General features: G+C 34.1%; 2 protein-coding genes across 5 annotated transcripts in view; one reads left to right on the top strand and one right to left on the bottom strand.

Moving 5' to 3' along the window:
* Positions 1 to 3,503: 3,503 nt before the first annotated feature.
* The window catches only part of LOC148600007 (uncharacterized), a 38,972-nt gene continuing 29,763 nt past the window's right edge, over positions 3,504 to 12,712 (bottom strand). For 2 of the 4 annotated variants that reach the window (XR_015917683.1, XR_015917684.1), the window contains exons 5-7: positions 11,612 to 11,751; positions 3,907 to 4,037; positions 3,504 to 3,620 (exon numbers count right to left, since the gene is read on the bottom strand). The gene's annotated coding sequence lies outside the window, so the exon portion shown is untranslated. Of the gene's footprint in view, positions 3,621 to 3,906; positions 4,038 to 4,740; positions 4,758 to 11,611; positions 11,752 to 12,712 lie in introns of those variants that run through there. The other 2 variants (XR_015917686.1, XR_015917685.1) reach the window with 2 other exon arrangements.
* LOC148600008 (uncharacterized) lies at positions 7,942 to 8,889 on the top strand. The gene has a single exon (XM_088559094.1). It carries the CDS (start codon positions 8,005 to 8,007, stop codon positions 8,887 to 8,889), a length of 885 nt encoding a protein of 294 aa, XP_088415220.1. The 5' UTR covers positions 7,942 to 8,004.

The raw sequence follows: 12,712 nt of genomic DNA on the forward strand, positions 1-12,712 counted from the left end.
AATATAAAATAAAAAAAAGTCTGATATGGTATAAAAAGACTTTTACTACTTTTTGGAGAGAATATAAATGATACTTGCAACATTTTTTTAAGATTTAGCTTTTGCATGCTTTATGTTAGAACAATTGCAGATGACAAAATTTAAACAAATATACTGGGTTTAATAAAGTTTCGTTGTTAACTTGATTGGGTGTTCTGTACAAAGTAATGTGGTCGTTTTGTTTTTGTTTTTGATTTTTTGTTTTAATTTGTCATAATTGTGTAAAGCGATCCGTTGAGGCAAATTTATAAGTTTATATAATAAATTGAAACCGACCACTTCGGAGTTTTATGAAAGCATACTTCGAGCAAATGCAATGCTACAGTTTTAACATCCTTCCATGTTTTTTCAGTGAGTTACATTTTTTGGTAAACACACACTCAATGCACGATGAACTCCTTCTTTTTTATTTGTTGTGTGGAACATTCTCATGCTATTAACTGCTTCCTCTCTAAGTATCATTTTCAGTAGTTCTAGCTGTATAATTTCATCAATTTCATCTATTTTCAGCACAGTGATGTTGTAAGTGCTGAGGTAAAAGGATCTGATGTACCAGTTACCACTGACTGTACCTTTGCATACCACAGACTCCTTAAGGCAAGATGAACAGTCTCCACCATAACACTGGACTGTAGTTGAAAGGATGGTAGGTAGTTTTTTACAAACTTTTTCTGTGTCCTTGTTATATTCATTCATTAACTGGTTCAGTATCATGGATAAGCATACCTTGCAGTGCAAGCTGATTTCCAATTTCTTTTCCCATGGCATATTCTGATATTGGTATAGTTCTATGAAGGGTAGCAGTACAACCTTCATGGCCTGGGCACTCTGCATCAAATCCCTTTCCTCTGAGCCAAGCTCCCTTCCAACATAGCTGGTTTAGTGAAGATGCTGCGGCTACAAACTTCCATGGAGTATTTTGTTCAATCGCAAGCATCTGTGCCTGTGATGCATTTAACCCTGGTTTCTTTCTGCTGGACCTTGTTGCAGTTGGTTACCTGCCATCTAAGGTCACATCTATCACATTTTCTGGTTGTCCCTTCTTTTTGTTGTATGCTTTCACTTGTTCAACTTATCTTTCATGTTGTCCTTGTTCTGCTTTACCATAACTTTAGAAATTCGATTGGTGTTTCTCTGCATACCACTCTTGCATGGAGGTGGAACACTTACACGCGCTAAAATCTCCTGGGTCTTGGTGCTTCCTATTGGACTATCTAGTCCTGCTGAAACTAGTGCAATGTTAGTACCGGCTGTATTTGGCCCTGGCTTGTTGTTTTCAAATTCTGAGTACAACTTTGCTAATATTGGAGTCGCAAACCAACAGTTTGCACACCGAACTCTGAACATGATACAGGCACCCCATTTTATGTCACTATGTGGCTCAATCCATGGCCTCTTGCAAGTTTTTGGTGTTTCCCTGTGCTGTTGGTATGCCAAGTTGAACATGTCAAACATCTTTTCACTCTCAATAATATGAGAATTATTTGATGTCACCTTTTCTTTGTCTGCTTTCAGGTACCGTGGCCGCAGGATCATACTGGATTTATTCACACCACTTCCATCTTCTTTTACCACCTGTGAGCTGTCAGTCATGGATACGGAATCAGCTTTGATGCCATCTTGTTGGTGATCTTGCAGATTCATTCGGATGTAAGCTTTTGACTCTTCTTCGTCTGATGAAACTGCATTCTCAAAAACGAGACCTTTCGACCATGGAGTATGACCTTTCTTGAACTGTCCAGCATTACTAACCTTGTGGCTTCCTGCTAGACCAGTTTTGCCTTGTTGTATGGAGTATTACCATCAGTAAACATATTTGAATCTTCTTCTTGTATAGTTCCGCAACAAAATTTGGTATGATTTTAGTCGCAAAAAGGCTACTATTTATACTTTTTGGTTCTTTTGATATTTTAGGTGAGAATTTCTAGATGCTGACAATGTTTACATAGTTCTAATAAGGCTCAGGGTGCAGTTTTTTACTCGTTAGATCAGATAATTTCATCCTAATAGGATACTAGATCGCCCCCTGAGTGATGGGGGGTTTTCAAAGAATCATCAAAAGAAAGCCAATATGGTGGTTTAATTCCGTATTATTGATAACAAATATTTGATTTGGGATTGTTTTTGTAGTTTTAAGTAGATATTAGTAAAAAAAAATGCCTTTAGAAAAAAAAAATGAAATTGACCATTTTTGTACCACTATATTATAATTTTCTTTCTTTGAGACCCAAATGTGATAAATCAATTTTGTTTTCTTTAAAATGTGAAGAAAAAAACTTGCTGTGATAAAAAATTCCTAAAATACTTGTGTAATTATTCAAAAGTGTTCTTATCTGAAGAACTTTATATATGAGTATGCAACCCTGAGCTTTTAGATTATTGGTCATATCGGCACCTGTAGAAAATAATTATTACCACAAATACTTTTCAACTTATCAAGAATCTGTAAATTGGGACTGTTTTCTGAATCATTAAAGTAATTTATATTTTTTTCTATTTTTTTTATGAAGTAGAAGTATTTTTAATTTTAGCTTCATTTGATTCAATTCTATTTTTTTCCATATTTGGAATTTGAAAAAAAAATAAACCACTTTAAAACTATTTTGATAAAAGAAATTTGTAATTCAAATACTATAATGATCCAAGAGAAAAAAACACTTTAGTTGGTGAAAATATCTCAAAATGTAAAAATGTTATTGCAATATTGATAAAAGTGGTCATATCTAACTTTTTGAATTTTTCAGATAAGAAAGAAGAGCTGAAAACAGGTTTGGGTAGCTGTCTTTGAAGCTGGTTTGCGGACATGATGATGGACTGATCGAAACTTTGCAGAACGATTGGAAATATGATGAAATGACAGAAAATGTTTTTTTTTATTACAATATTTTAACTTTAGCGCACCTAATAGGTACAAGACCACAATTATCTTCCCTTAGGTTTTCATTGTGTACGAATATAGTTCCTATAATAATAGGGGATTTTTCAAAATTTTTTAGAAACACTTCCTTTCAGAATTTCTTATACTTTTTGTACTCAAATGGAAGAGGAATAATGAAATTATTTTAGTAGATGTGTTGAAATGAGAAATTTGACAATTAGGTTGTGATTTGGTGAGGTAAAAAAAGGTCAAGTATGTGAGATCCGGAAGCCATTTTGGGTCATTTTTTAGGGTATCTCTGTGTTTATGCATATAAATTGAAAAAATAATGGTAATTTTTTAAATATTTTTTATATAAGTTGTTGGAAGGTTCAAATTAAAAAAATCTGAATTGAATTGCGCTGGTGGAATTATTTAAATTACAGAAAGGCTATAAAAAAGACAGTGGGAAAATTAATTTTGGTTTCGTGCCTTCATCTGAATAGGGTACATGATTGGTCAACCTAATGCAGGGAAATAAATATTACTTTTTTCCCTGTACCTCCACTCATCTGAATGAACAAACAGGAAAAGTGCTTTTTCAGTAAGTACATCCATTTTATGACACAAATAAGAAGTTACAGAGCTCTGGTACATTGTTTTGATCCTTGCCAGGGCATATTAGAACCACTGTGCACATCATGCAAGACAGCTTTTTTCCCTCCTGAAAAAAAAATAAATTCAATGCTGTTCATTCCATAAATAATGAAAGATGAACAAAATACAACATTGTTTCATCATTAGTTTGACAGAAACATAGCTCTAATACACGAAAATCTGTAAAATTAGCTTCTTTTATCCATTTCTTGCTATTGGCCGAGGGAAATTAGGTATTGAAAAACACATTTTTTCAACTAAAATGCAGTTTTTTTTTCTGGTAAAGGATAAAATCAGCATTCTAACTACACAATATGATTGTGCAGTGTATGCTATCAAATAAAAATACTTACATGAATCTTCTAAGAAGGTTATTTTCAAATCAAGTGTTCAAATACATATGGCTGTGGTGCTGCGGCAGGGCACTTTGTTCAGTCAAACCTCTAAAACCTGGCCATTGACATCTATTATTGATTGCTTATACCTATATAAGACAGAATATTGTATTTATTACATGAAAAAAGTACAATTTGTCACAATATTACCATAATACATGAAATTCTTATGTTTTATGCTATGAAAATTAGGCCTCGGACTGCGTCACGGACAATTCAAGGTTTACAGAAAGAATATCACTAAAGTATGATAAAAAATTGTTATTCCAGACTTGTCGTAAACTATAATATGTATCGTAACAGTAATTTGCACCAAAACTTTTCAAGAAAGTGGTTAACATGAATGAATCTGATATTAAGTGACCATATGTCAGGGGAAATAACTTTTTTTTCTCAAAATCCTCAAGAACTGCATAAAATATTATTTTTAGAAAAAATATCAATTGAAAGGAGAAAAAATACATTAGGTGAGTGATTCTTACATTCAAATATACGTAATAAGTGTGCATCTACTTTGAAAACTTCTATATTAAGTTCTGCAAGTGTAAGTGTTTGTTTACGCCATGAAGCGGTGTCCGCAGAATCACAATGCAAAATCTTATATTTTATGCTTTTCATAATATTTTTTATAATTTAGAACAAGGTATTTGTCATTTTTTATCAGTATTTCTACACAAAAAAAAATTTGCTCTTAGTATTGAACCCATTGATGTGTTAATGACAAGTCTCTATGCATTTGAATGGGGACCCATTCTCATAAAATCATGGAGTCACGTGACGAGACTTACATACCCTATTAAGTAAGGGTACCAACAAAATTACCAAACACTTCTCCAATCCATAATCAAGTCAATTAAAAGAAACTCTGACACTGCAATGGTCCTGACTAAGAGTTGGAATTCTCAGGCATTTCAAAATAATTACATGTATAAATGGTTGGTTAAAACTAGGTTTTACAAAGCGCCTGTAAGGTGAAACATGAAGTAGCACTCCAGATAAGAACCATGCAAAATGTGATGCATGGTTGGAAAGCCTACATATTTTTATTTTTGATATTTTAATTAATGTGTTATAGTTAACAGAAATAAATTATTAACGTGGTTTTTTATATAACCCATGCTCTAAGGAGATAAAAATTATATAGAATATACTGTAGAATTCAAAGTTATGGGAGATAACTCTGTAATTGACAGTAAAATATAATCGAAACTGTTGGATTTTCCATGTGGATTATCTACAAAGAGCAGACAGATTGGAATGAATAATTATTCATTTCATCATAAAGACCTATAAAACAAGTTAATAACAAAAATAAAAATATGTAGCCTTTTTAGGGTATATCATATTTTACAGAATTTGTATAATTCTTACAAAGACAGCTACATTTTTGTAAACATTCAGAAGCCATGTTTTTTCAACAACAACAAAAAACTACACGGCATAAATATTTTAGCTACATGTACCTCACAGTCGAAGTAGTGTGGGTAGAACATTGTCCAAATCAAGAGTACAAGTTTTGGCTTGACGGTCAATTATTCAGAAGGACTGAAAGGCAAAGGCCCAGAAGTTAATATGAGGAGGGCAATGGCCTTATCAGGTATGTGCGAGCGAAGTCCGACTCAAAAGTTTCAGGTTCCCTTTTTGATGTATTAGACTTAATGCCATTTATCATTTTGTCAAGTTACGTAAGTTACATATGTAGTTTAGGAATTTTTCATCAGCTGCAAAAACTGGCAGATGGAAAAGGACTTCAAATATTTGTAACATTCTTAGTAAGGTGTACTGTTGGCAAGGTTTTACATGACAAATATGTTGTCATACCAGCAGACAAAGCCCAAAACAACATTGTTTTTGTCTGCATAACGTTTTACATCCAATGTTTATTATCAGAGGTAGATGTAGAAAATAAAAGCAGTGATAAGACCTATACTGCTACCACACTCTCCAAAGAACAGATTGTTGAAAACCATAAATCTGTGATATCCTCTTTTGGTCTCTCTACCAAGGACGATAATTGTGATTTACTGTCTATGTACTGGATTTCTTAACTCCGCAAGAATCCATACAAACAACATTTCATAGCCGGATCTGCAAAATGTACCATCAAACCTCTTTCAAAACTTTTAACTTCTATACTCACAACTGTCAAAGAGGGTCTGCAGTCCTACCACAACACTTGTTACTCCCTAAAGCCTATTCATTTCTAAGTCTAAGTGTTAGAGCATTTTCTCATAGTGCAGGAGTACTTATATAAAAACTCATTTTTAGAAGCTAAAAAGAATGAATCAACCCAAACTTACTTCCAAAGTGCTATAGACACATTAAATGTACTTTAAAAACAACCAGAGGCAGTGTTTTAGAGTAAACTATCAGATGGGGTAATTAAAATCAAGCCAAAACCAGGGTTGTAAAACTGCGGGTTTTGGTAAATATGCTGTTTATACTAAGATTTTACCCCTACAGCCACAAAATAGTGAAAAGATATTTTAAAATGCATGTTTTGATGCTTATGTGGTACATATGAACTCATCTGGATGTTTCTTTTTCATATCAAGTCAGGTTTTTTTCTGCTTTTAGGCTTTTTAGTGTATGACCGGCTCCAAAATAAGTGTTTTTTCTCAACTCAGTAGGGGTTTAAGTGGCACATTTATTCAAAATATATGTAAAAGAATGGGAAATCATGGTTGTTTTTACATTTTTAAGACATTTCTCTCCCATAATCCAGAATTTCATACCAACGCAGTGCAAGGGAGTATTCCAAGAGGTTGAGACAATTGACTAACACTGTAATTTTGCCAAATGACCTTTGCCGCAGGTTAAAAACAAATTCTAAATGTTAAAATTTTTACCTTTACCCTGTCTACTGCTGATGAATAGTGTTTATTTGCTATTATTATGACACTGTGTGTGCAAAAAACTCAAAATGAGACAATAATTAGCTCATTTGCCCAATTTTACCCTGATGCCATAAGCAATTATGAGTTTTACATTCAAAATCCCACAGAAACCCATTTTTGGACCAAAATGCAAAAAAATGAGAAAAGAAATAGTTTTTTTTTGGCCACATTTCATGTTTATTCCAAGAATGTTGAGAAATAAACCCTCAAAACATATAAAAATAGCAAGTTTTACAAAAATGTGACCTCTCTTATTAGATCGGCTTATTTTGAAACTCAAGTGAAGGCTTCATCTGTGGAAAGCCTATTCATTTCTAAGTCTAACTGCAAAGTTTACAGAGATTTGTTGAAAAATAAATGATTAATGGCAAATTTTGTATCAATGGTATATGTTGCGACTTCAACTTTTTGCAGATTGGGTGAAGAAGTGTCCTCTAAATAGCCTCAATTCAAATATTTGACAGATTGTCTCTTTTTTTTCTCTTTATTTCTATTGCATTGCATGTTTCTGAAGTAGAAAACACCAGCTAGTTAGCTTTCCATCTGATTTAAGACAGAAATATGTGTTTTCATACATGACACTGCAGTGTTAGAGCATTTTCACATAGTGCTGGAGTACTTATATAAAAACAAATTTTTAGAAGCTAAAAAGAATGAATCAAACCAAACTTACTTCCAAAGTGCTATAGACACATTAAATGTACTTTAAAAACAACCAGAGGCAGTGTTTTAGAGTAAACTATCAGAGGGGGGGTGTCTTCTAGCTATTCCAACATTTTGAAATTACATATTCTACCTATTCCAACATGCAGAGAACAATAGATGTTATTATAGCCTAATATGTTGTTACAATAATTAGTAATTAATTAGTTTTACCGGTAAAAATTACCTGAGAATTAAATATGAAAAATTACTGTTTATAAATTTTCCTACAAAATAAATTTTGAGTGAAAATGAGTGGAATGATGACACACATAATCTCGTTTCACACAAAGTCATACCAACTTTCCAGTCCTGTAAAGGCAGCCTATACAACGAGAGACACAAACTACTACCCGCACTACCAAACTCAGTAGCTGATATTAATATTGAGGGTGAATGGGCTGAAACAACTGTTCGACAACAATTTCTTTTAGCAGATGACAACACACATGGCCGCATGTTGACATTTAGTACACCAACCAACCTTACTCACTTAGCTGCAGCTACTACTATTTATGCTGATGGTACATTTTACTCATGCCCTACCTACTTTTACCAGTTATATACTCTTCACGCTATGGTTGATGGAACTATGTTTCCACTGGTGTACAGTTTACTACCCGGTAAAGAACAACCAATGTATATTCGACTACTCAGTATACTCAAAGATCTATGTAACACCAACAACACTCCTCTTCACCCGACAACCATGTTTGTAGACTACGAAACAGCAGTACACAATGCCGCCTACGCAGTATTCCCTGGCATCAACATCAAAGGTTGTTTCCTCCACTATACCCGGTGTATATGGAGAATTGCACAGAAACATGGCCTTCAAACTGCATACAAAGATGATGAGTATGTCCACCAACTAGTTCGTAGAGCAGCTGTACTACCACTACTACCACCAAACACTGTTGAAGACGTATGGTTTAATGCACTTAAGGACATCAACGATGCTGACACCAACACTGACACTTTAGGTTTCACCGACTACGTCACCAGCTACTGGGTTGAAGGCCATCGCAACCTCTGGAACCACTACGCCACAGAGGGCCCCGGAACTACAAATCACCTTGAAGGTTGGCATGGGAAGTTGAAGAAACTTGTAAAATCACCACACCCGAACATTTTCAACATGATTCGACTACTCAAAAAAGAAGAAGCAATACACGCATTGACTCTAATACAGTATTCAGCTGGTGGTAAACGAGTACTAAAGAAAAGAAAATACAGAGAGATAGATAACAGACTCGCCAACCTGAAAACCAGACTTCAAAACCAGGAACTCACACAAGTCCAGTATGCTGATGCCGCATCTTACTTGTTACACATTGACTGAAATTTACTAGGTTTTATTTGTGTTTCAACAGTACATTTGTGCTTTTTGTCTTGAATTAACTTTTGCAATATTGCAGTATGATTTTAGTAATTTGTTTATATTTGTGCTTCTTTCTGATCAATGAATTTTGTTAGTGCTAAATAATTTAGTTGTTCAATATGTTGTTTATATATAATCAAATGTACAAAATAAAAAAATGAATTTATTTAGTTTTAATTTCTTTTTCTCATGTTCAAATCATTTATTCCATGAAGATACCAGGAGGCATGATTCAGACAAATCACAAATATAACAGAATACAACAATACAATATCAGACAAAATCAGTTTTTATAGCACAGTCTCCCAATAAACATTAAAAAAATCAAAAATAACTGTACTGAAGTAAGCAAAGGATACATTTACAAAACACATTAATTCCAACATTCTTACAAAAAATCACCTTTTTACCTGTAATTAACATCACCAATTAAATAATGTTTTTACAAGCTAATCCGATTGTTTGTCCAATATTTACACAATAATTCCACCTATTCCAACATGAAATTTTTGTTTTTTTAACTTAAATTTCAAAATGTTGGAATAGGTGGAATGAACCAGATGGGGTAATTAAAATCAAGCCAGGACCAGGGTTGTAAAACTGCGGGTTTTAACAAATATGCTGTTTATACTAAGATTTTACCCCTACAGCCACAAAACAGTGAAAAGATATTTTAAATGCATGTTTTGATGCTTATGTGGTACATATGAACTCATCTGGATGTTTCTTTTTCATATCAAGTCAGGCTTTTTTCTGCTTTTAGGCTTTTTAGTGTATGACCAGCTCCAAAATAAGTGTTTTTTCTCAACTCAGTAGGGGTTTAAGTGGCACATTTATTCAAAATATATGTAAAAGAACGGAAAATCATGGTTGTTTTTACATTTTTAAGACATTTCCCTCCCATAATCCAGAATTTCATACCAATGCAGTGCAAGGGAGTATTCCAAGAGGTTGAGACAATTGACTAACACTGTAATTTTGCCAAATGACCTTTGCCGCAGGTTAAAAACAAATTCTAAATGTTAAAATTTTTACCTTTACCCTGTCTACTGCTGATGAATAGTGTTTATTTGCTATTATTATGACACTGTGTGTGCAAAAAACTCAAAATGAGACAATAATTAGCTCATTTGCCCAATTTTACCCTGATGCCATAAGCATTATGAGTTTTACATAAAAAATCCCATAGAAACCCATTTTTGGACTAAAATGCAAAAAAAAAATGAAAAAAGAAATAGTTTTTTTTTGCCACATTTCATGTTTATTCCAAGAATTCTAAGAAAAAAAAAAAAACCCAAAACATATAAAAATAGCATGTTTTACAAAAATGTGACCTCTCTTATAAGTTGCGGTCAAGTTCTGGAATTCAAAATAAAGAAGTTTTTTGACAATTTTGATATATATGCCATCATTTGGACAAGTTTTGGTTAAATCCAACAACTTTTGATCTGGCAAATTGGATTCCAACACACCCACTGTGAGCCTTGCTTAACCACCTTCTTATACTAGAAAAAAGCAAAAATCTGAAAATGACCACTTATTTAAAAACTTCTCTAACTTCTTTTCTAAACAAAGATTTTCTCAAAAACTAAAGTGGTAATTATTCTTAGATAATTATGTTATCAGTAATTAAAGCTGCTTTAACAAAAAACACTTATTAGAAAATAAGTATGAATTATCTAATTCTTAATATGGAAAAAAAAAACCACATTTACAACAAATAAAAGCAATTTTTAAAGTAATTCTTTGATATGAAAAAATATAAAATTGTAATAATAAAATAAAGAAATGATACAAAAACTAGAAACAATTCACAAATTGGGGACAAAATGATTATCCTTCAAATTCAAATGTTGGATTGGCATCAGTAGGCTTAGACAGGCCATTAGGAAACAGGAAGACACAAGAGAATTTGGCCCATTTGAATGTTTCACCACCTAGCAGAAGTAGCATGCAGAGAAATTCAGACAGAGTAGCAAAGGAGATGATAGACCTGAATATAGAAGACATGAAGGAGAAAACAGAACTAGTAAAAGCTGATAACAGAAGTAAGGGAAAGCCTGAAAATCTTGTAGATTTGACACTAGATGGTCGATATCCTGGTTCAAGTCGCTCAAGCCAAAAAAAAAACCAGGGCTTAACGCTTCTCAGTCACAGATGTTGGGGGTAGAGCAAAACACAGACAGAAAATATATCATTGTTGGAGTGTCCCAAAACCTATTATGTTGGAAGAGAGCATGGTTACGAGAACTTGGTTTTGAAGTAGTGTGTCTTGGAGGCCATGAAGGATGTAATGCATCTCATAAAAGATTGGCACCTGTGTCAGAATATGAGATGGGAAAGGATGCAGGAAGCCAACTAGCACCACAGGATATTTTAATTCGGTATGCTACTACTGAATGAGATGCCAGGTCGGCGCAAGGAGTTGAAGATGCTATCCAAGCCTTGGTACCTTTGTGGGAAGTGCAGAGACTTGCTGACCCGGTGCACCTGAGCCAACATCAGTTTCGTACAGGATTACATGCCCAGTTTAGTGAGACCATGTTCCACGGTAAAACAAAGATGGAAAATAAAGAATTGAAACAGAAATTTAGCCTTGATTTGAGATGTCGATGTTCGATGATTTTAAACCAACTGATGAATGATCATGAAAGAAACATAGAAAAAATTGGTAAAATTTTACCTGCAATTGTAACTGCTACACTTAAGTGCTATGATGGGGACTGCTCATCCTGCTTCAGGGATTCCATGGTGTGTGGTGGAACAGAAACAAGTAACTGGTGGTTGCGATCCTATTACCTCAGCTGCTATAACATTATTGTGCTAAAAATGGACAAAACAGACAAAAAATTAGTCACTGAACTGGTAAAGATGATACTAAGTGAAGAAGCAATCAATAGTATGAAAATGTATCACACGACGAACAAGAATGAAGGTTTCCACCGTGCCCTGAGTGTAAGCCTACCTAAACATGTAACCCGATAGCAAAAATATGGAGGGGAGTATACATTCTGCAGTTCATCGCAACAACAACAGGCTTGGTACATCAGCCATAAAAAAGAGCAAGAATTTGGGAATACAGATTTCAAATGAATGTAACACTTTCTTCGAAAAGATGGACAAAGACTTTGTTTACCACCAGCAATATGAAAAACGTACTGAGGTAAACAAAAAAAAAACACAACTTCAACAGATAGCTCAAAACATGAAAGATCACAAGGCTACGAAGAGCACAACAAAAAGAGACCTGATTACAAAAAGAGCCAACCAGATGCTGTACCAGGATTGCTGCAGCATGGCTATTACTGCAAAAAGAAGATGCCCCAGTGATGAAAGAAGAAAATCAAACATAAAGGTCCTTTTAAGGACCACCTAAATCTTTCAAAAAGATTCTTAGTTGATGAAAAAAAAAATAAATAAAAAATAAAATAAATAAAGACTGCCTTCCCCTAGCCTGGCCTCCCCCTCCCTTAATTTTGTCAAAAATACCTAAATCATTGTCTGTCATCCTGAGGGCTACTAAACATGGTGGCAATGGGGCAATGTGACCAACACATTCCCTTTTGACACGCATGTCTGCCTACTGTTGTTAAAGCCGTGAGGCTCTAACACCAAGTGCGCAACATTAATGCAGCTAGTGTTGTGGCACAAGTGAGAAACATCAACTGCAGGTAAATAAGCAGATTGATGCTCTATCATGTATGCTAGCCTGTGCACATAAACCGATTTCCACCCAATGGCACCAGGAAATCTACAATTTATAATCCTATATTTGCCATTGGGT

The sequence above is a fragment of the Perna viridis genome, chromosome 13 (assembly GCF_037379345.1).
Source record: "Perna viridis isolate PV_CMFRI_1.1 ecotype Kerala chromosome 13, ASM3737934v1, whole genome shotgun sequence".
In the NCBI taxonomy this organism is placed as follows: domain Eukaryota; kingdom Metazoa; phylum Mollusca; class Bivalvia; order Mytilida; family Mytilidae; genus Perna; species Perna viridis.

Excerpts from the sequence above, each read along its gene's own strand:
- LOC148600008 (XM_088559094.1), top strand. The coding sequence starts at position 8,005 with ATGTTGACATTTAGTACACCAACCAACCTTACTCACTTAGCTGCAGCT.